Here is a 25222-nt window from a genome sequence, read left to right on the forward strand (position 1 = left end):
ACCCCTTAAATAGGTTTTAATTCATCGTAATGTTGAAAATGAACGTTTTCCAGTTGCTGTATAGTGACCGGAAAGGCAGGAAAGTCATGAAAACTTGAAGTTTCTTAGAAGAACCGGATACATGTCTGCATTACACTGGAAGAACAAATCTGTTACAGTTTTTTTCTATGTATAAGAAAATTCATCATTCTTTTCCTTCTTGAATTTATTCAGTCACTAACATTTTCAATCTTTAATAATTATAAGCTTGCTCAGCTAGTTATTGTGGTATAGATATATAATTTTCACATTAGAACCGTTTGAAGTGTAATGTGATGTCGTGTACTGACAAAAGCAAATCGCAACAGTTCAATATTTGGGTAATACGATTAATTTATCGTGAATCTGTTTAATATTATGTCCTTTAACCTTATACTGTAGTTGATATCGTTCGTTACTCAAGTAATTATTATCAATATAAATATTGTAATTTGGAACGATAAAAATACGTTAATGTTTTATGACCGGAATGTAACATTATAATGCATATTAGTAGGTATTATATAACTGTAAGTATTGACTAATCACTTGTCTAAGCCATTGTCACAATTATGGATCGTTTAATAATAATTATGCTATAGCTACTCGTTTCGTAGGTACTAGGTAAGATATATATTTTAATAATATTAAAATATTATAATATTATCAATCAATGGCTAATAATATTATATTTATGTGTTGTTCGACAAATCTTACTCCGATCGTCGATTACAAACATTAAAAGCTATGTAGGCGCAATTGCTCTGGCTGTACACAAATTATTTGGCTTTCGAAATAATAATATAAATAGATATTATATATTATATTATGTAGTAATACTTGAATGTACGCACACAATACACATTCGTACGACTATATAAGTGTTTTGAATTGTCTGTTTACATTTGAAATTAGGTCCTAGGTGTTTGCTTGTTAAATACCATTTCTTCTTCATCGAACATGACGCATTGTAGTGGGGCCACGTTAACCACGACTATAGCTAGCTCGCCGAAAATGAAATGGAAAACCTCGTAGTTGCTGCAGGAGTCACCAACGAAGAGACTGGTGGCAGTCTTCACTCGTCATACCATATTTGATATTATCATCGTTTCAGCATTTTTTTTTTTTTTTTATTAATTTTGGGTGAGTAACACAATCCTACCGTTGGATCGCATATAATTACCTATTATAATAATATAAACTATTTAAAATGTCATCATGTTATATTATGACAGTAAGTCATACTTATTTTACTACCACGATCTCTTAAGATTTGTGTCAAATTTAACTAACAATAGAAACGTGGGTCGTAGACACAATTTAAAAGTGTCTCGTCAACATTGAATTGGCCGATGCTGTCTCTTATATAATTATTATATTATCACATTATCCTATAGGAGAAGATTTCGAGTTTTCGTTCGCCAATCAGTTCATTTTGATGTAGGCAATTCGCTAAAATTTCTATTCTAAAATGCGATTTTATTTTTACACATTACACAACTTGAAGCTTTATATTCATTAATGAAATGTTTTTATTTTCTATGTATTTATCATCGATTTAACTACAAATTTTTGTAGCATTGAATATTTTCATCTATGTCTTTATCTCTACAATTTACAAAATATTCAACATATTTTGTTTGATTGAATAGCATACATAATTTATTCTACAAGTATTATAAGGTATTATTTAAAACCGTTTGGTATCTGTCACTTTTGCATGAATATGAATAATTTTTAAACTTTCAGTATTTTCTACTGACATGGTCGGGAAAGTGTTTTTAAAAAGTATGAAGATTAATCTAGTCCTATGATTTATATGAATTGTTTTTAGATTTTTTGCCTCGTCTTTTACAAATTTGGTTAGTCATATCCACTAATTGGCATTATTCATACATATGATTTATTTTTTGTTTTGCATACTTAAAGTATAGGTACCTAATACATATTATTGCATGTCTTCACTATACGTAAAATTGAAAAGTGCATGTTTTATAGTTTATTTAAACAGAAGTAATGTAAATACGTGTGATCACATTACGCTGATAAATTCAATTCTATACTTCAGTGATTTTGCCTTTGACGAAAACCATTTAAAATCTATTTAAAATGGTATAGGTGTATTTCAGTGCGAGACAAAAATGATTTAACAGTTTACCTTCGTAAAAAGTAACTTGGGTTCATTCATTCAATTTGTTTTAAAACTAAAAGCTGCTTCATTTTGACTTAACGGATGCAGTTTGAGGAATTATTGGTAATTACATTTTATATGATATTTTTATTTCACGTTTTAACATATTTTCGCAAAATTAAATGCAAATTGATCATTTTATAACGTATAATATAAGTCTTATTCCTAATTTAGATTTAAGTGATACCTTACTTGTATACATAAAAAAATGAAAACCTACCAATATTTTTTGTGTTTTCTTATGATTATATTTTGTCACCAACGTCCCCCCTTATCTGGTTAGGATTTTTTACAAATAAAATAAATATTTATCACACTCCATCAGTTTTCTTACGGTGCTGGATGGCCACTGATTACTAATTGTTGTCAACTCAAGTATACTTGTGTGATATTTATTACCCATTACCTATATTACATTAAACTGTTTATTATGAGTTATCGGTACCCATATTGTAATGTTATAGGTGCTTCTATTTCGCCATTTGGATATTAAATATTGATTTAAAAAGCGTTTAAAAATAGCTCGTCCATTTTAACTGTTTAATAAACATAGGAATTGTTTCGTATGTTAAAATAACTTAGCACGAACGGGTAACTTGTAATATTATTGTAATTTAGTACGCGTTTGCTCTGCTTAATGAATTAATCATATGACAGACACAATTGATTAAATGCTCATATAATTTCTTATAATTATCTCCAGTGATCTAATTCGTGTTTTAATAAGGCACTATAGACGTGTTCATAAAAAAAATCTTGGCTTTAAAATTAATATTTTTTTAAATGATAACGAATACTTCAGATTAAAAAGGAATTTTAGATTTCTGAATATAGAACTCTGTTAATACCACCACAAGATAACAATAAAAAATTGTTTAATAATTCAGAGCAATAATTGTGTCATGCTGCAGTGTGATATTACTCAGTCTATTTAGTAATATTATATAGTCGTCAGCGATCTAATAATTGAATAACGGATTCGTTCGTTCAGTAGTTCTTTTCCGTTTTCATTGTCGACGAGGCCGTCTAAACAGGATCACTTCGGCAACTAATTTTTCGCTGAGATTGTGAAAAATTAAAATAGAAAAAAAATTGCATTATTAACATAATTCATTTGTACGGCTAACACCTTAACGTTGTGAAATAAACATAATATTCAAATGTATTGAAACGACAGAAGTCGTCGCCAGTATTGGACAAAACGCGTGCGCCGCCGAGTTACTTCTAATAGCGGCGTACTCGCGATGTATATAGGTATTATTATTATTATTATTAAAAAAAAAAAAAACTTTAAATAAACAATCCGCAACAACGCTATTATAATAAAATATTTCGACGGACGAAAAAGTCGAAATTCCATACGATGCGCGCACATATAATATAAATATTGCTCATTGCAGGTGATGATTTTATTTTTTTCGAAATGGTCACTTGCTAAGCGCAATACATTTGATTGCTTCGATTCATTACACACAAGTACACAACAGTGTGCCGCCTCGGTGTGACGCGTCTGTATTGTATTCTTTACTCTATATGCTTGATGAGCGATGATTAAAATTATTTTTTGCTAAACTATTATTGGACTATCGATGCGAGTGAGTCCTATATAGTCCAGAGAAGACACCGCCGACAGATAGATAGATCGGCCGAGGCGGATGTTTTGACAAACAAAAACTCCGAAAACGAAAAAGTCAATATGATTCGCAACGACCATAATATCATATCGTGTACATTATAGTGTTATTATTAAATCAAACGTTCCGTTTATCGTTGTTGTTTCATTCGAATTCATTTATTATTATATTTTTATCATTATCATTATTATTATATTAAATAGACTCGCGAGCGTTCCCTTTTGCAGGTGTTCGCGCTGTCGCTTTCGCGTGTCGTGTCGGTCCGTTCAGACAAATCCGTTTCACAAGCGTTAAGAATTCGATTTCAACCGCCGCCGCCGTCGTTTCGCCGAACAAACCAAACGATAACAAAAAAAAAAAAAAAATCGAAATAAAAAAATATCGGTGCTCGAGTTTCGTCGTGTATAGCATATTATACGGTTACGTCAATATAATATTATTATATTATATTATACGTTCGTTCCATTATGTTTACATATAATATATATTATTTTATTATGTAAGAATTGTTGTACTGTATCGTATTGTAGAACGACCGTTATAATATTATAATTATATCGCAGCCTATGACGGCGCGCGAATAGGAGAGTGTTTCATAATGAGCGATTATTGTTATATTATTTATTGCGTACTAGGTATGTGTCCATTTTGTACTTCTCTTTTGTAGTGGTGGCACTTTTTTTCGCGTAATTTCTCTATTATGTACAGAGACATGCGCGCGCAGTGCGACGAAATAGCGAAAAACGAGGAAAAAAAACACTTTCAGTGTATGGCTGATTTTATAACATGCACTATTTGATCATTAAAAATCGGATTTATGGCTATCATATCTTAAGCATTGATAAAAAGGTCGTTGGGAGGATCCATTCCATTCATCCCTCTTATCGTTTGACTGCCACTGCAGTGTACACCAACCTATATATATATCATTATAATATTGATAATAATTATTGTACTCGTTATTTTTATAATATCGACAGCGGCCGAGATAAAATATTTATTTTTCTTTTGATTTTAAGCAGGGCACTCTTCCACCATGGTCCAGATGGGCGCGAAGACGACGACCATAACAGAGTCTGACATGTTACAACAGGAAACGTACCTGTTGAAAAACGACCAAAAGGAACAGAAGACGACCAACTATGACGGAGAGCAGTCCGCACAGTTCCCAGTCAACAAGCAGGAAATCATATGGATGAACGTCGTGTTCATCACTTTGTTACACGTTTTGGCCGTATACTGTTTTTGCAACTACTTCTTCTCCACGAAATGGCAAACTTACGTATGGTGTGAGTACGACTTACGACTGAATAAGCATGTGCGTATTGCGAGTCCGCAGCGTGGATGAAGTGAAACTTATTTACGGAAGGTACGAAAAAAAAATGAAATTATCGCCTGCCACGGTCGAATATTAAGTTAGGAAATAAAAAAAATAAAATTTTCAATTTCAATTGATTAATTATTACCTACTATGCAAAGATAAGAAAAATATTATTATTTATTATCGTAGAAATCATTTAGTGTCGTGACGGCCGAGTATCTCTTCTTTTTTTTCGCACCCCTTGTAAAGAAGTTTCGCTTCAAAAATGTCAGACGGGAGACAACGAACGAGAATAATGTCTGTGTTTCTCTTATCCCTGCACCTAGGGTAAGCGCATATTATGTAGGTATAGTGATATTGAATTCGACAGCGCAATGCCTTCGAAAGCCAATTTCGATCCGAACCCGGTTAAAACCACCGCGTTTCCAAGGGGAGTTCTTGATTTCTACCATAATATACACTTCCAGATTTTTCTCTAAGCTCACAGTAGGATTACTACATTGGGGAAAAACGACGTATATATATAATATTCAGAGTAGGTACCAGCTAGACTCGAATGTCGATTAATAGATAGACCTAATCGAAAATGTTGTGGCAAAGCAAAAATGGGGGAAAAAAATGTGTTATTATTATGAAGCAGTTATATTTTCGGTTCACGCAGTGCAGTTATGTCTAAAATAATATTATACGAATGTAGGAAGTCTAGTGTTCAAAGTAATAATTTTGTTATGCAATAAAATAAAGACTCAGTCTTAATGTTTATACCTGTGCTACAATATTATAAATTCCTGAGGCATTGTTGAGTTTACTGATAGACATTTTTTGCTTACAGTCGCATTCATTCTATGCCAAAATCATAATTTGTAAACATTTATTTATTTAAAAACTACCTAGGTACATAAAAATACTATTGTATTAGCAATAATAATTATGTAAATACATTATACATTTAAGTACATAGGTACGACATACATATATACGTGTGGTTTCAATTGATCTAACGTTACTTAATTGAAAGATGAATTTCCCATGAGGTTAATGAAATACATTTAAATTATTTGTTTTTAATGACCCATCGGATCGCAATTCGTCCCAACAATCGTGTATTTGCATTGCAAACAATAGGCGACGTAGGTTCTAAATAACAACGCATAAATGTCAGACCATTTGAGTTGAGCCTAGAAAATAAAAGTTAATTTTACTTTTAATATTGTATGTTAAATTATTTCAACACATTGAAAAAAAATATTTTTAGCTACGGATAAATATCAATATTTAAAATTTTTTCTAGAATAAGATGAATACTTTTTTATTTAGGTTTTTTCAAATTTTCGTTTTTTTTTTAATGCATATAGAAAACAATATGTTCCTTAGTAATTGCAGTATTAACATTATTTTATTGCTATTACATTTAAATAAACCAAATGATTTTGTCAATGTGCTTTTCGGAACTGTATCATCAGGATCAACATCTTGATAAAAACCAGATTTTTACTATGCTCTGGTGGTTTTTATGGAAATGTTGATATTACAAATAGAAACTATTAAATACTTTCTGGTTATTAAATATCTACTGCCATAGTTTTCTAAGTAGGTACTATAATAAAATACGTAATATAGTAGATACTTACGTTAGACGAGTTTGAAAAACGAAAAGTGAATAATGTGTAACGATGATTAGTGTGTGTGTGCGTGTGTACAGTGTGCATAGTGCAATAGTGCATACTGCATTACTGCATCCGCTTATAATTTATGCGGGCTTAACATAGTTGCAATATTATTTCCTCCGGTCCATTCCTTAAAAATCACAAGCAATCAATACAAATTATTCGTATTATCAATGATCAATGATCAATCGGGTGATAATACACTATATTATTTTATTATTTACATACAAATTCCTACCACATGTATTTTAAAGGTACATATTATTTAAGTTTATCCAGATAACTTATCTAGATACTGCTCAACAATGTTTGGAACATACCGTTCGTAGACTAGTAATCATCACGAGTGAGCCTCATAAACGTTTTAAGGACAATATTAAATAGAAACAATGTAATAATAATGTTTACGCATTAATAATGCATCTTAACCTAACATAATCTAACAATGCAATTATTCAAACAAGGACCAAGTCGAACAACTATAGCAAATAATTTTAAACGTAACTACATTATAACATGATAGGTAGGTACTAACATTATATTGTGCTAAGTTATTGTTATTTTGTTTCCATTCGTTTTTGCTTAGATCGATTGGCGAGCGTTTCAATAATAACTGTCAGGACTGTCAGGATTGTTTTTTAAATCTAAAAATGTATTTTATTATTAAATTCGAGTTAGAAAACAGAATGATTAATTGTGCATATGCAATTTATTATCTTTTAGACATTAAATAAGACTTCACAAAGTACCTATAAATAATTATAATTGCATGTTAAATAATGGTTTTGTAAAATATTTGATCAACCGTAATTGAACAACTATCTATACCCAGAGCGAAGTGTTGAAGTATGATAGGTATCGTTATAATACATTTTTAAGTGTTAAACTTAGGTAGATGAACTTAAAGATATTTATTTTTTAAGTAATTACCTTCACATCTTTAAGCTTGACATATATATATATTTATATTGTATATGTTTATATCTACAACTAATATCTTAATGAAATATGATGTACACATTTTAAAATTTTGTACTTCATAATAATACAACAATTTCATTTTGAAACATCGAAAAAAGATTAACATTTAAAGTAATTACAAATAATATAAATGTTTTCATGCTACTTAAATTCTTGCTGACTTGCTTATTTTTATCTGACAATCAGGTTTATATCTGCTTTTAACCCGTTATATTTAATACGAGTAATTTAGCTAACCAGCGTCTGCATTTGGGTTTATTATTTTTTTAATGAACATGACTGTCAAATAGTATATAGGCACTTGGTTTTTATAATATGAGTAATAGAAAGTTTTTTTCTTGACAATAACTCAGATGTTTTGTTTGTTTACGTATTGCATTAATGATAGAGAATGGGACTTAATCCGGCCGTAGCTAGGCGACTAAGGGGATATAAGTATAAATTTAAAATAATATTTTACTAATATTATAAGTATAAAAGTAATTTTAGGAAAATTATTTTATTTCCATTTATTTATTTTACTTAGAAAAGCGGTTGCCTAATATAACAATATTAATTTTACACAAAATAATAGTTACAAAGTGAGAGTTTCAATATTTATTAATTATTAACAGTAACATATTATTGAGCGATATCAACATTTACTTATTAATAAAAATATTTAAGACATTAAAAATTGAACTAATAAATTCGTCTTTTAAGAAGTTTGATATAGGCGATTTAAAGAAATTTTAAGAAAAAAAAATTTAAATAATAAGTACTGATTTAAATAAACTTTCAAGTGTTAAAAAAATATTTTAAACCTATAAAAATAACATATTTTATGAGAAAAATAATTATTTTCGTATTAAGTAATGTCGACAGAGTATAATATTATTCGTAGAACAGTCAGAATATGTTTTTTTATTTTTATGGTGCAAATTTGGTTTCTCAACTTGATTCGACTCAAGCGATTCTTGTAATGGGCGATTGTAAACTCTCCCGATTTTAATGACATGTTAACTCTCCCGATGGTAAACTCTCCCGGGTTTAGTCCAATACTATACCTGACGGGAACATGTAAACTCTCCCGGGTCTACTTCAGTACTACTAAGCTAGGGGAGCATGGGGTAACATTCGTTTTACACTGCAGTTTGTAAAACTAAAATAATTCAGTCCGTCGCATGTTATCATAATACGTTGTTATCACTTAACACAAGATAAATACACATTAAATATGGTAATACAATTCATGATAAAAATTATAATCACAATCTCTGCAGTGAAGCCAATTCATAGGGTAGCAATAACATATAAAATAACTTGGGAGAGTTTACACATTTCTTTCAAGTAAACATAATTTTGACCCGGGGGAGTTTACACATTTCTTTCAGGTAAACATAATATTTACCCGGGAGAGTTTACCATCGGGAGAGTTTACTAGTTTTAGAAATCGGGAGAGTTTACCACCGCCCCTTGTAATCTTGTCTCACGAAACGGGTTTCGACAAACAATTAGTGGGCGCCCTCATTGGTTATTTAATAAATATCCTTATGCCATTAATTGTACAAGAGAACATTTTTGTTTTCTCCAAACTTATGGTTTTTTCTAATTGATGATGTTTTTCAACTTTCATTGTTTAATTCTTATTTATGGCACAGCTTTCATAGTCGGCGGTATTGGTGGATTTGGAGTTACCGGCGGCGCACATCGATATTTCACACATAGATCGTTCAAAGCGAAATTACCATTACAAATCATACTCATATTGTGTTACACAGTATCGGGACAGGTATGTTATAAACTGACATTAATGTTATACATTAGCTAACACTGTAATTGCCAATTTGACGGTTTATTTTACGCTTTATACTCATTTTGCCTACTATGGTTTATACTTTTTATAAATACTATAATGAAATGTTTTATTCAACATTGAAATGTGTATTTAGTAACTCGGAATCAATTTAAATATCTGAGTAGGGTTATTAAACACATTCAATCGAAATCGATTCGCAGAATTAATTTTTTAAATAACTACAAAACGACTTAAATTCAAATCGAAACTTTGTATTCCTCGATTTCGGTTTTATAATAATTATTATGATTTTCTCCGACGACAACAATTCTTATTTATCTACTTCTTGTTTGACGTTTCCTATATTTTTTTCATAGACAGAAGATATTTTATAATAATAATAATAGTAAATAATCTGAGGTAAGGTGTTGCCAATTGTATTGTTTTAAGCTCGATGACAAGCTATAGTGATGAAAAGCTAGCTAACACGATCCCATCGGTGGAAAATCACGCCCCAAGTGACCCATTATAATTTATTACAATTATCATATATTATTATTATCATACTACATCAAACTTAAGCGTGTAACAATATAGACGTTCTCAAATTGTATTTTTAAACACTTCGTTCGTCCCGTAGAACGACATACCCGATTGGGTTCGCGACCACCGAGTGCATCACAAGTTCAGCGAGACGGACGCCGACCCACATAACGCCAACAGGGGTTTCTTCTTCTCGCACGTCGGTTGGCTGATGCAGCGCAAACACCCCGAGGTCTACAGACGGGGCAAGACCATCGACATGTCCGATATCGACAACGATCCACTGGTGCAGTTTCACACCAAGTGAGTATAAGAGACAACATTTGAGACGGTGGTTTTATGTAGACTGGAGGGGGGGGGGAGGGTACACCGCTCGGGGTATTTCGTTCAAGCGATTTTATAAGACAAACTATTATTAGTATACAACAGGCAATAGTAATCAATGTAGTCTCGACTCTCGAGTACGACTGTCGTCATATCTCAGTTGCCGCACACGATGGCAGTACATGATTTCATTGGTTTTCCAATAGCGCGTATGGCAATAATAATATCGACTATATTATATTGTATTCTAATGTATTAGTCCTCAGCGATTCACACAAAAAATGCACAAAGTTTATCCCAAATCTCTGTAGGCTGCGTGCCTCACGGTTCTGCGTAAAAATATCCAAATAATAATTTATTATGTTTCCGGATTTAACTTCGTATTGCATTATTCAATAAATATTATCTACCTAAATGGGCAAAATTATCTAACCTTTTTTTTTAAAAGTCTTATCAACTATTACTATAATATTAAATTACCTATTACCGTGTTTCCAAATAATTCTCGTTATCAAAGTCAAAATTATATTTTTTATGAGTTGTTTTGGACTCAGGTTTCCAGATAAATTGTTTCCCAACAATTTTTTGTTGCTATTTAAATATATAATAATATATTTTTTTACTTAGTCTTGTTATCTTTTTTATGAGTCGTAAAACTCGTATTTACCATAATATTGAAGTTCCCTGTACAACTTAATCGAATTTTTACGTTATACATACACCTATAAGAGAGTTTAAGGGGGCTGGGTCATCTGACTTGATCATTCTGGAAGGGATGACACAAATATCGCTTGAATATATTAAGTTTCTAAGCTGAATATTCTAGACTTGTCTTCCGGTGATCGTACTATACAAGACATTACAAGTTAAACATTTAAAGCTTTTGTGTAAAAATAAACAAGTTTAAATTTATAATTGTTGGTATTGCGTGTGTAATCCACGTTATTTTGGTATTACATTGCAATGGTGGTGGAAAATAAGTACTTTACGTATTAGAACAGGAACGATTGTCAGCTGTGCAACCAGAGGTATCCCCCAAGGTGTGTGACACAACGCTGATAGTAAAATATCTTGTAATAAACTGGTATACTGGATTATTACTGCTTACAGGAGATGTAATATCATAGACAAATTATATTTTACTAAATTATTACATTTCATCGCCGGCCAGTGTTTCAAGCAATCAATAACGTTTGGCAAATTTTTCAAAAAAACAAAACCATCTTTTCGTTAGGCGTTAGTAATAGTCCATAACATTTTGTTACGTATCGATATCTATGCCGGCCACGACGTTTAAACACAGTGTCAACGATGCAATAAATATATTACGACTAAAATACTATCACAGCAACACTGCAGGGGTCACAATAATTTATATATTATATTTTTATCGTTTCAGGCACTTTTTACTGTTCAAGATGTTGTTATGTTTCATCATACCCGTTTTGGTGGCGGTGTACGTGTTGAATGAAAACTGGGTGGAAGCCATCAGCTCACTGGCCGTTGTCCGGTACGTGTTGAACTTGAACTTCACGTGGTCAGTCAACAGCGTGGCTCACATCTGGGGAAGCAAGCCGTATGACAAGTAAATAAAACGAATCGATTATTTAACCGGCGTGCTCCCGATATCGGTACCTGTACAACAAGGAGTCCGCTTCTCGTGGGCGCATTTAGGTACAGAAAGGGGCTAAGTTAGATATGGCGTCTATATACCTCCTTGCGGAACGTTTTCGACAAAAACACAAATTTTCTCAGTCTGTTTTTTTTTTGTAAAGGTCACTTTAAATTATACACTAAAACGTGTTTATTTTAATTTAAAAAATCAACGATTTCCCCTTGATACACAATATCATGATCGTGTTACGTTTAAAACAAATCGTCTCACTTCTGATCGTAGTTTCTATACGATTTCAACTGAACGGTTACCAATTTTTTTCACGAATCTAGTCTCACGTATATAATTAAACAGTTACAATGATCGCACGTTGAGTTCAGGTCACACCGCTGATCTCACAGACACATACCTACCCCAAGTCCTTACAACACCTCTCCCCTAAAAACAGTCCTCCAATAGACAAAAATAAGAAGAAGACACGCAACGAAATTTTAAAACACACGCCCACTCGGACTTAATCAATTTTTACCCGTTTCGCAGACGCATTCAACCCGCGCAGAACTTGATGGTGTCCATTGTGGCCATGGGCGAGGGCTGGCACAACTACCATCACGTGTTCCCGTGGGACTACAGGGCGGCCGAGATCGGCGGATACCTGTTGAACACTACCACGCTGTGGCTAGACCTGTTCGCCAGCATCGGTTGGGCGTACGATCTCAAGACTCCGTCCAAGCAGCTCGTCCAGCAGGTGGCCGTCAATCACGGCGACGGAAGCTGGCGAGAGGAACCGGAAACGGCGCACACACGGGACTATAAGACTTCATAAACATTTAATTTATTACAATGTATAATAGGTACATCGTTAAGTTATAAACGTTACGATTAATTATTATTATTATTATTATTATTATATTGAACACGCTTGTGAGTGTGTGTGCGTGTATGTGTGTGTGTGAGTGTTAAATGTTGAAATTAACGTATTGTACACTTACGCGTATAATATGTTATTAATATAGGTAACTATTTTTATAAAATAATATGTACACATGTGTTATGTTACGAAATAACATCTAAGACACTTTAGAATATACCATTATTATTATTTTAGATTATATTCAATATGGGTATCATCGTTATGTATTATTATTATTATTATTATTATGTCGTTTCGTATACTTCTCGTGGAGTCGTAGCCTCGCGGGAATCCCAAACGGACTAAACACAAACGCGGTCACGGCGGTCTAAACCGGCCGCGGTGTAGATTAATACGCCAAGCAATATTATTCGTATAAATTATTATTTCGACTGCGGCATAAATTAAAACACGGTAGCTATAGTGCAAACGGACCAACCAAACTTTACAGGCGTTTAGGGCATTATGTGTATACGAAAGACCGGCTACAACAATACAGTGTGATATGTCACTATAAGATATTATAACATAGGCACGCGGTGGTTGTATACGAACTTCGTACGAACTCTTTCGTTCGCGGTTGGCCTATTGATTTATCGAGCTCGAATCGCAATTTCACGAACAAAATTATATAATAATATCGGCGAACGGTAGCTGGAGACGAAAAATTAATAATAACCTGCTATACTTTATCGCCGCCGGAAAAAAAAAAAATGTGATGTCTCTAAAATCGTGTCGAAACAATATTTAACAATATTATATTAATATATTCGCAGTCCACACATTTGACCGGACGTCATCCCTCATTGTCGCTCATCATAACACTATAACGTGCCTAGGTAATAACCGCGCCCAGCTGGTATGCCTTTATTTTCGTGTAAACGTACTATTATTGGTATATATTATACGGTAGGTACGGTATTAGTAACTCGGTATAATATTTACATACTGTTGTCATGCACTACAAGTATACCTACCTAGCCGCTGTGGTTATATCGCATCGCATTGCATTGATAGGCACAAGTTTCGATGGACGTTTAACAGTTCTTTTTTTGTTGATAATTCGTAAGAAAATTCAAAATATTATAGTAATAGTAAGTTATAATGGGTGCAGTAATATATTGTAGTTGCATATTAATTTATAGCCCAGATTGTTTTGCCCGACGAGTTTGTTACTTTTTGTTTTATATACATTTATATTTATTTCATCGAATGATTCTTGTACGCCTGTATCTATTATAATATAATATGTGCTTGCATTAAAATAGAAAACATTCATTCGATTAGTTATTTAAAAATTAGAGTTAAGCAGTAGGTATCATATTGTCATTTAAGTACCTATTTGAAATCGAATCAAAACATAACAATTGTATATAATGAAACAGAATTTTTTTTTGAGAAAACGAATCATAACCCGTCTCCGAATTTGTCAAAAAGATGATTTTCATGTAACAACTTTTATATTCATTCATATTATATTACTTAATACAAAAACCTTAGTAATTTAATTATAATTGAAGTAGGTACAACATTATTGGGATTTTTTAATGAAAATGTTTTTATTAGCTGAACAATTAGAGTAACTGTAAGTCGTTTAACTGGAAATAACAATTAAAAAACATTTTTAAAGAGTTAAGGTGAGTATACTCACAACTCATATTGTCATATTTTTGAAATATTTTTTGTGAATCTATAAATCTATTACTGTTTATGAGATTTGCTGGATACATTTTTTGAAGAAACAGAAAGAAATATAAAAATTACATACATTTTGAATACACAATTTTAATTGTCTGAAATGTTATCACATTACAAGGACTTGTAATTTAAAATGGGAATAACATTATTTATTTTTTCATTTATAATTCAAGCATCATAATATATCTTGAGCATCATCTTATTTTTTTTTTAAATTTTAAGTTTGAATAAGAAATTTTGAAACGATCGTTTTAATTTATATTTTATAGGCAATATAAGCGCGGTTGGTGTTTTGCTACAATTCATTTCACGTTTTAAGGCGATATGTTATTTTATTCGCAATTTTTGTTTCAAACGGATACACGAAAGTCGATTGCAATGTCAATCAATACTCTACAACTATATAAAATCTTAAGTGAACATTTTTTTCCAACCATAATACGTATATAATAAATAATATGTTACGTCATACCTACTTTTGACTTAGTGGTTTGATAGATACCACGATATGTCATTGTAGAAAAATAAAAAAATGATTGATATAAAAATAAACTCATTGCGATCATACACACGAATCATTTAATACCTATTATGTAAGCATTTGAAACAGAAGCTCTCGGTTACAATAAGTTGGAGTATTATTTTTTTTCATATTTCGATTCCACAATTATAGTGATGCGCCAATATAACCACGGTGTTCGCGTCGAGGTGATCGAAGCCATTAATCAATTGATGGGAAAATAAGTACAATAATATTATCACAATAATACTAAAGACCCTCGAACGAAACGAGATGACAGTAATAATTAGGTTTTATGACGGCTCCTCTGCTGTCGGCTTGAACGGAAAAAAAAAATTTATGACGGTTCCATCTCATACGTCTCGTATACTATATTTCAATGTTATTATTGTATACGCAATACATACACTTAAGCGCGGTGCACATGAATTATTGGAAAGTGTACTATTTCGAGACGCAGAATCTCATCTCTACGATTCCGAATCGCGAACAATAATTTATTATTATCATTCGGCACGGGGTAATTAAATATGATTTATCATGTCGAATAGAGATTAAAAAAGAAAAAAAGAAATAATGTCATAATATGTGTAATGTGTACTTACATATATATATACAATATACATACTTATACCTATACCTAAATGCGAGGAAAGAACATGTGTGTGTGTGTGTATGTGTGTTGTTGGGTATAATATGTAAGCAAAACGAATAAAACGCGGAGATGTTATAAATTGCCGCCATTAAAATGTCAAGGAAAAATGTATGGGTACCTGTGCGGAGCGCATACAGTATATATACGACGGTTACCGGGGTAGAAAACCAGCGCTGCGACGGAATAGACCGAGGAGAAATTCGAGTTATTTAATGTTTATTACCATTTAGAACCGAAAGAATATGCCAAGTCTAGTGCTGAAACTAAATCAGTCGGCGGTGTGTATATATATATATATATATATATATATGTGTACCTACACGTATGGAGGTGCGCAGTGGGCGTTAATTAATTGGCGTGCTCGCTTGGATGCCAATAATCGAAGACAATAATGATAATAACAACGATAATGATAACGTAAAGAACTCGTTGAAATATCGATTGTCAGCGAGACCGTATAGTGCAATCGGCGAGTTACACACACCACGAGTCTCTGCCGTCGTGCGAGCGCAGCGACGAGCGAATATAATAGAAAAAAAAAACTACGAGTTTTACTAAAAAAAAAAAAAATATATATATATGACTTATTGTTTGCGGTGTATTGGCTGCACAGAGTCGTTGTTGACAGCTGCTGCCGGCTAGTCCAATTATATATTTTATATTACGTGCCACTTTTGCTTCATCGCAGTCTCATCTACGCCGACCGATGATGGGTTGCGATATTATTATTATAATTCTGTTTTGCTACCGACGCGAGTTCGACGTACGCTTCATACCGCCAGGACGAAAGCTGCAGTAATGGGTGTATGGCCAGAGTGACCACATATGTAGAGGGAGCCTTTCGATTATACTCATTTACAGGGTAGTGCGGGGTAGTGGGGTAAGATATTTAGATTATTGTATTTTGCCGCCGTCGATGATCACCGCGAGATGTTGTTACACAGCTCGTAATGACGTTGTCTTACACAGTTTTCCTCTGTACAAAGGTGCTGTGCCTCAAAATAAGAGGACGATCAGTCGGCTGACCGATTTACGTCAGTGCTGCGCACCTCCCTCCGACTTCCCGCTGTCGGCGTGGTCCTCGAGGTGCCAATCGCATCATTCACGATGCGCAAAAAGTGATTGTCCTCTTTTGAGACAGAGTATATAGTGGGAGTAGTGTGATGTCTATGGGATTCAATGTAGGTCGAACCCACCGATTCGGAGATTTACAGATTACTCGCTTTTAAAGGGAAGAATTTAATGCCAGGGCCGTGGACTCTGCGTCGAATGCCTGTTGTAAGCATTTGGACTGCTATTGTTATATATATTTATCGTATTATAATACGGTGAAACCTGACCAACACTTCTCAATATCGGACGTTTTCTTGGGAATCTGCACCTTCAAACTTTCTACAATATGGACTATCTGAAAAGCAGACACCTCCGAATAGCGAACAAAATGTATTCTAATACGTAATTTCATATACTGAATAAGTAACTAAGTAAAAAACCAAACGGTAGGTGTCTATAATATATCATACTATTTCCTATAATAATAAATAATAATACGTGTGAAGATATTATAAAGGTAATTAATGAACCTGAAGAAAAAAAAATACTTATCACAAAATGCAAAATTCTCTACAATCTAATTTCAAGATTATGAAAATTGAAATACCTACAAAAATGTTTTAGATGCCATTTCACATACACCGTGTACGTTTGTAGTAATCATTATTATTAGGTATACTTTTTTATAATCAACCTATATTGTATACCTACATAGACAAGTATTTTTTTGTAGCTATTAATTTTATCATCAAGTACAATAATTGGAATTATTATTATCACCATTGGTATTTAAAATCGGTATTTTTACAGATGTGTTATAAAATCAAAGTCTTATAAATAATATACATGTTTTTAATAGTTTCAAAAAAATCACAATTTTTATTTGTCATAGTAAAATAACGATGCACAATATATTCATAACGCTAAGCTATAAAACATGTTGCAACACACATAAACGATAAATGCTATAATATTTGGTTTGAGAATACATATAGCTATTTGGCATAGAAATAACATTTAAGTTTATAGGTAGGTAATTTTTGTTTCGTAAACGCCATTTAGTTTTGATTATATCGACAAATTATGGTTTATACTTTATAGTGATGTGAAAGCAAAGCATCTATAGCTAACAGTATACCTATACTGTTTCCACCTCTTACGCATATTTTAATAACTATGAATTTTGAATAGACAATATTCAATTGAAAAAAATGCATTTACGAGACAAATGAATGGAATTCCGAAAATCGTTGGGTTTGTTACCGTAAAATGTTTAATCAGCATCACTGTTATTATATTGTACATGCTTAAATGTGTTTTCTATACCAAACAATTGTACGTCAAAATAATATAAATATTACAGCATTCAGTTCTGTGCAGTAGTTATATATAAAAATAGGTATATATATAAACAAATAATATACAAATACAATTGATAAATTATGAGGATAAAAAAAACCTTTATTTGATAGATTTGTTAAAAATCCGTAAACAAAAAAAAAAAAAAACAATAATAATAATATTAAAAATACAATAACGCTAGTATATAAGTTGTATATACGTCTAGTACATAAAACAAAAAAGATTAAATTACACCGTACAAACTAGGAGGACGTTGTCTCGAAGGGTATGATTGATACGATATACACTTAAATATTACATAATATCGATAGGTGTACACGTGATTTCGGAGGAATGTGTACGTATATATATATATATATATAAAATATATACATATACAATAAAAAACATAAAAATTGGTCTAGCCGACCGGAAGTCCGCCGCGGTCAAGCCGTCAGTCGATCACTTGTGCGACCCGTTTGTCGTCTTCGGCCATGTCCTCGTCGCCCCATCCCCAGACGCCACCCTCCACGTGGTGGTGATTGTGGTGCTGGTGGTGGTGTCGCTTGGTGCCATCGCCCGTCCGGCGCGACCGCTTCTCCACCAGACTGGCGTTGGCCGTCTTCAGGTTGTACGCCAGACCGAGCCTCGCGCATCCGTCGATGAACGCCGTGCTGAAGTTCAACCGGTAGTTGCCCAGCTCCGCCGCCTTGTAGTCCCACGGGAACGCGTGGTGGTAGTTGTGCCATCCCTCGCCGAACGCCAAAAGCGCCACGGTAGGGTTCTCGGTGGGTGTGATGTTCCTGGGGACAGAGAGATGACCGTGAGTGTTCAGTATATTAAGACTAGTACCACGATGTCATAAAATAGGTATTGTAACGACATGTCAACCAGTCGGTAGGTAAGTACGCCTTGCATTCCGTTAAAAATCCGGCAGTGATGGCCTAATAAACTGTCAATTTTGTACATTAAGTATTATACCTCCAAGCCGTCACAGGGGCTTGTTCCCAGGAGCACGCGAGGTCCAGACCAACCCCCACTATTGCACTATTATTATTTTTTTAAATCGTTATACCTCTGCAGTTATTGCACATTATCGCAACCGTTATACCTGTTAAAACCTCATGGTTATCATACGTTGTATATCGCAGACGTGATTCGTGCGTATTGTGTTACGTCATTAAATATTATATTATGTGATCAAGGGTTTCAAATATACCACAAACGATAGAGCAGATTTCTGATATAAGAAGTTAAGTCATATAGTTTTATCATAACCGCTATTCAAGATCGTAACCTATCTACTAATATATATATATAATATATATATCTATGATTCACATGTGAAATAACGTGTATGCCTTGAGGGTTAAATATTTTTTTTATATATATTTATTTTGAAAAATATACAACTCCCTATTTCCAATCTATTTTAAATAATAAATATAATATGTGGTCAATTAATTTGTAGAAGAATTTCGGATAAGAAGACTAAGAAAACCAGTTGAGAATTAAAACAAATATTGATTCGACATTTTTAATTATTTTTATAATAATATAATAATGTAGAATAAATAATATTTGAATTATTAATTGTAATTGTTTTATTACAAGATTGTTATTATCAATTGTCTTCGTAATCACAATTTGGTCGATAATTGTTTATATTATACATTTTATTTAGATTAGATAAATGGTTTCCCATATATTATGTTTTACTTTCAAGTTTCAATAATTTGCTAACGTGGTGTGTTATAAGGCGATTAGTGGATGAAGTTTTATTCGGTGTATGCATATGGGGGGGGGGGGGGACAAAAGTTCGCACGTTGTATCAAATGCATCTAAGTACAATAAGAGAAGGAGTGTAAAAAATCTATCAAAACTGTATTATTATATCTTTTATAATTTATGTATAGACTCATCCAGTAGCTCATCAATAGGTAAACAATATTATAATACACATTATTATGTCTGTCTTCGAAACTCTGTAGTCTAGTCTGTATATCTACTTAGTAAAGGATTAAAACCATCAAATTCAGTTATGGGAGTACCAATACAAATATGTATAGGTACATTCAATAATAATATATGATACATTAGTTTATAATTAATATTGCCGTTTGATCGTGTCACAAGTCACATCGACACAACGCTGGTCCCGCAGGCTGTGTATTCTCTGATAATCGTCGGGCGTACGCTGTAGATAGGTACATAGTATATAATATTATACATATATAGGTATATATGATTCAGTTCTTCGCTGTGGGGATTATACACCGATATTCATATTGAAAATTAGTCTAATTGTTTAGGACATCCCGCGAGGACGTACAAAATGAAAACGGGTGCAAACGTGCAAGTCTCACTGACTCGCCGCTTTAAACGATTAGTGAATTGTGCTAGACTGTAGGTAAAGATATCTAATAATAGAATTTCCATTGCCTAGAGCCACCACGGCGTAATGAACACGATGATCCCTGGTGAATCACCGTACCAATCGTACGCATGTAAAGCTTTCCTGCCGGTTTAAACAATATAACTTTTGGGATACAACCAAGCATCGATGAGCGGAATTGATACCATATTCGTTGTCTTATCGAACTCGACGTTTTAAAGTTATTTAAATTCTGGTGACTATATTATAAGATTTTGTTATTCGTTTTATACGGTCAACACCAATTATAGTTCAGCCGTTTTAAACAACACATTAGACCACAATTACGATGAATGTATATAATTTTGTAGAATGTTTTTTAAAATATTAGTTTTGGTTAATTATTTTTAAAATATGTATGTAGGTATTTAATGAATTAAATCCTCAAGGACGTCAGTACAGTAAGAGAAACAAAAGCAATACTAATAAATAAGTATACAGATAATTAAATAATAAAATAATAAAATATTAATTACAAGATAGGCGTTGAGCTAGAAATTCGACATAAATTATCAGATTGACATTAATTGAAGTAATTAAATGCAAGGCGAGATTTAAAGGATTGCATACATCATATATTATTTGTTGACCAATTGATGACGTGCGATTGATGAAAAAAAAATGTATGTTGTAAGTAATCGAAGAATCGAATTAGGGCCATAGTTTGGTATAATGTGTGGGACCGTATATGGATGTCGTTGTACCTATGCTGTTAAAAATGACCTTACAGGTGTCACCAGTTTTGAATAAGTATGCTATATTAACGGAAAAATTTTTCTCTACATTTTTTTCTGGACATAATCGATTTCAAACGGCAATATTGCCCATGTTTCAGGACGATGGAACTACAAAGTGTACACCTTTATGACCAGTAGCTGAACCCCGTGGTGTTTCGAATAAAAGCTCTACGATTTTTAATCTTCGCCACACGTGTCCAGAGTCGAAAAATAATCGTCACTTTTGTATAATCTGATAAAATTGTATTAACAATAATAATATGTAGAGCGTATTGAATGCGAAGCGAGTTCAAGACCACAAAACGTCATAGTATTACATTTCTTAATGTTAATGAGAATTAATCCAAATATTGTCGTAAACGCTAAAACATGTTAGACCACATTGAAGATTACGACAATCGACCAACAGAGAGGCATAATATTAAAGTATTAAGTCATCGGCTAGTGGGAGGAATCTACACAAAAAAAATGTAAGCTTTCACTAACATCATTATAAAATAAAGGAGAGAGATGTTCACCTTGTAGAACACCCGAGGTTGGTATAGGTCACTATTATACATATTGATTCAGAGAGGGTTATTATTCTTTTTTGTTCATGTTTTTTGCATCCGTTACGTAAGACTGTGGCCAGGCCAAAAGCGGACCTTTTATAGTTTTATGTCAAACATTTTGGTTATTAATTGTAATTACTAATTAGTGCGTTAATTATTATAGCTATTAATTTATTTCACCTTCCCATTACTATATAGCTCGTGGTATTAGTTATCTATGAAAATGGCGTAGCCACTTTATATTTTAAGTTGTAAATTGACAAATAAAACACGTAAAATATCTATATAAATTACTACCGATATTAACGGAATAGCAATATTGCAGAAAGAAAAATAATGGTTTTATTAGTTTATCTAATTAACTTTATTATAATTATACTAACTTATCGTATGGTTTTGTGCCCCATATATGAGCAGCACTGTTAACCAGCCACGTGAAGTGTAACGATATCATGTAACGAGTGACGCCGACCACAGCGAACGCGTACCAAAAACGTTCTTGCCAAAACCAGTATGGAACGAAAGACGGTATCAGGAACGTCACCACGGGAACTAGCCATAAGTAATATCTGAAAATAAAAACAAAAACTATTATAACTACTAATATACTACACAAGCAACAATTATTATGATAATAGCTTAATTAATTATCAGCTGTATCCACACTCGGCAGCTATTATTCGTAAACATTGCTGGAGGAGGTTGGATCGGACATAGTTATTCTCGATTTTAAACAAATTTCGTGTGAATCAATCATTTAGTATAACGTGGTAAATCACAACGTGTACATAATACACGGACTAGACTACGATAGTAATGAATATTGTATTTGATTTTGTCCGGTTCGGTGTGCACAAATCTATAGCAGATTCGAAAGGGAAATTTCATTAAAACATGACGTCCAATCTACTTAACTATATAATATAATATGTTAATACTCGTAGGTCCTATTATGTAAAACGAGTTTTTCGATGAGGTAGTAGAAAAAAAAGTTGTATAATTACTCGTGATGTATTCGGTATTATATTGTAAAAATCATGAGTTTAATGATATGTTATATTTTATTCCAATGTATTTTCTCTTGAGTATCAGAAACGTTTTAAATAATTGATACTTAGAAGAAAAGGATAATGTTACATTTCCGTGCACGACAATGTTCTGAAATGTAAGTTAGTAATAATATTGTGAATACAATAATATTATTGTCTCGTCGATTCTACTCGTGAATCTGCTTCCGTTATGATTTACTTATAAAATAAGTGACTAATATAGAGTATGATGGTTTCGCGCGAAATAAAAATAAATAAAATTCACATATCTTAAAAATAAAGTATTTATTATTGTGTTTAAGGATTACGAAGGTTCCAGTTTCTATATTTTTCACCACAAATTACACATTGGCGTCATACATGACTCTATAATAGCAGCTTCATTCTTCACTGCTTTTTCTACCATAAAAATGTTATACAACTGTACGGAAATAACTTTCTAAAGCGTTAGAATATATATATTCAACACATAACCAATAATTTATAAGATATGCATAAGGACATAATGGATTACATTTGTAACAACAAAATATTGTTGTTTGAGTATTCAACTTACTAATTTGGAAAATAACTATTGTAAAACTAGATCTCTGATGTAAAACCATAAAATCCACTACAAAGGCACAAAGCGTATTAATTTATGTACCTATTATACATTAATAATTCGTAGTGTATAATTGTTGAGGTGTATTAGTTGTCACTTAAGACTACCTATCAATAAAAAAAAATCGTAAATCATAATAATATGGATGGCATGGAACAAATTATATTTTCTTGGCATTAATGTGACAAAATATCTTATTATATGGGTTTGGTTTGTAGAACACATAACGTTTAATCGAATTCTATTAGTTAGACAATACATTAGTTAAGCACTTTAAACAGAACTTGGGTCATAATCAACAATTGCTAGTAGTTGTATTATCTTTTCTTCCAGTCGTTAGTATAATATTGATTTTATTTTACATTCAATTATAAGGCCTGTTTCACGGTCACGCTCATGGAACGCAGCATATGATATGCGTAAATGTGAAACATGCCTTAGACGTTATAAATAAAAAATACTTTTCGGAGCATTATAGTTAATAATAAAGACAATAGTTAACATAATATATTTTTGTGAGAGCTCTCTATCGTTATGAGTTTATTACGAATTTACTTATTTTTACCATTTTTTCTAGTAGTTTATATTGTCCGCCGAATAAGTGAAATATTTTTAGATAATGCCGTAAGTAAGTACATGGGCTGCCGGAATTACGATTCCTCGTAAAACTCATATACGTTATTTTTGGACGGCCGATCGTAGTAAAGCTGATAGTAATATAATAATAAATTGCACTGCAATATTGCTGTTATGATTTATAACGACAACTAGTATAAGAGTACATACTACATAGTATTATACTATTCCAAACTACGAGACGGTGCACCGTGGTGATGTCAAGAACGCTGAATATTATTTGGATATCACGTGGATCAGTTTAATTAAAGATGGTTGTATCAAATCAATATTATAGGAAACAAAAAAAAAATCCAAGAATATAAAATATGGTTTAAACATATAGGTTAGGTAGGCGGTGGCCTCTAATTTTGGATCTGATGGTGATGTTATAATATTATATAGACACTCCTATAGTTAACCCACTATCACATATTATCATAATATCGTATATTGTTTACACGGTGCTATAATATTTGTACCTACTCAATACACATAATATTATGGAGATGTCTACCCATCATACGCACATATTAATATTATGCATTTATTTAACGCTTTTTACACTTAAATTACCTATGGTTATAGTAATAATTACACGGTGAACGGTGCGATTTCGTTCGCGTGCGTTTAACACGCATATGTGTGATTTAATGACGTGTTAATGTACAATATAAAGCGAACGTAGGCAGACGCAGACACTCTCTATGGCAGGGAACTGGGACGTTATTGTGTAAGTATAAAATGCGCTGCATTAATGTTAAAATATAATATTATGACGTATTGATTGAATTCCACAAGTCATCCGTAGTAAATGCAATTATCGGAATAAGAACATTTTGTGCGAATGTTGCGAAAAAAAACAGAATTGTTACATATATATATTGTGTTAACTTTTCACCGGGTCCGCGGGAACTGTATGACACGCGTGTTAAACCGACGCGAATATTGTTCGCGCATATTGTTAGCGTATATATTGCC

At 32.6% G+C, this 25222-nt stretch overlaps 2 protein-coding genes across 7 annotated transcripts in view; one reads left to right on the forward strand and one right to left on the reverse strand.

Moving 5' to 3' along the window:
• Positions 1-1011: 1011 nt before the first annotated feature.
• On the forward strand, positions 1012-12960 carry LOC111032582 (acyl-CoA Delta(11) desaturase-like). 5 transcript variants are annotated; one of them, XM_022312962.1, is made up of 6 exons: positions 1012-1161; positions 4863-5132; positions 9453-9583; positions 10230-10435; positions 11856-12041; positions 12612-12897. In XM_022312962.1, the coding sequence occupies exons 2-6, from the start codon at positions 4880-4882 to the stop codon at positions 12895-12897; spliced, it is 1062 nt and encodes a 353-aa protein (XP_022168654.1). In that variant the 5' UTR covers positions 1012-1161; positions 4863-4879. The 5 variants fall into 5 exon arrangements, with proteins under 5 accessions (XP_022168654.1, XP_022168652.1, XP_022168653.1 ...); XM_022312960.1 differs by having other exon boundaries at positions 1013-1161; positions 4866-5132; XM_022312961.1 differs by lacking the exon at positions 1012-1161 and adding an exon at positions 2137-2272 and having other exon boundaries at positions 4866-5132.
• Positions 12961-16150: 3190 nt separating this feature from the next.
• Positions 16151-25222, reverse strand: part of LOC111032583 (acyl-CoA Delta(11) desaturase-like) — a 28155-nt gene continuing 19083 nt past the window's right edge. The window contains exons 4-6 of one of the 2 annotated variants that reach the window (XR_002604318.1): positions 22357-22542; positions 18618-19054; positions 16151-16167 (exon numbers count right to left, since the gene is read on the reverse strand). Coding sequence is in view for 1 of the 2 variants with exons in the window: in XM_022312963.1 (XP_022168655.1) it covers positions 18706-19054; positions 22357-22542 (535 nt within the window). In the remaining variant the exon portion in view is untranslated. Of the gene's footprint in view, positions 16168-18470; positions 19055-22356; positions 22543-25222 lie in introns of those variants that run through there. The other variant, XM_022312963.1, reaches the window with a different exon arrangement.

The sequence above is a fragment of the Myzus persicae genome, unplaced genomic scaffold (genome assembly GCF_001856785.1).
Source record: "Myzus persicae strain clone G006 unplaced genomic scaffold, MPER_G0061.0, whole genome shotgun sequence".
NCBI classification, from domain to species: domain Eukaryota; kingdom Metazoa; phylum Arthropoda; class Insecta; order Hemiptera; family Aphididae; genus Myzus; species Myzus persicae.

Bases quoted from the DNA above. Each gene is read 5' to 3' on its own strand.
- LOC111032582 (XM_022312959.1), top strand. The intron at 5,133-9,452 runs GTGAGTACGACT...TTTATGGCACAG, and splicing joins ATGGCAAACTTACGTATGGT to CTTTCATAGTCGGCGGTATT. The intron at 9,584-10,229 runs GTATGTTATAAA...TTCGTCCCGTAG, and splicing joins GTTACACAGTATCGGGACAG to AACGACATACCCGATTGGGT.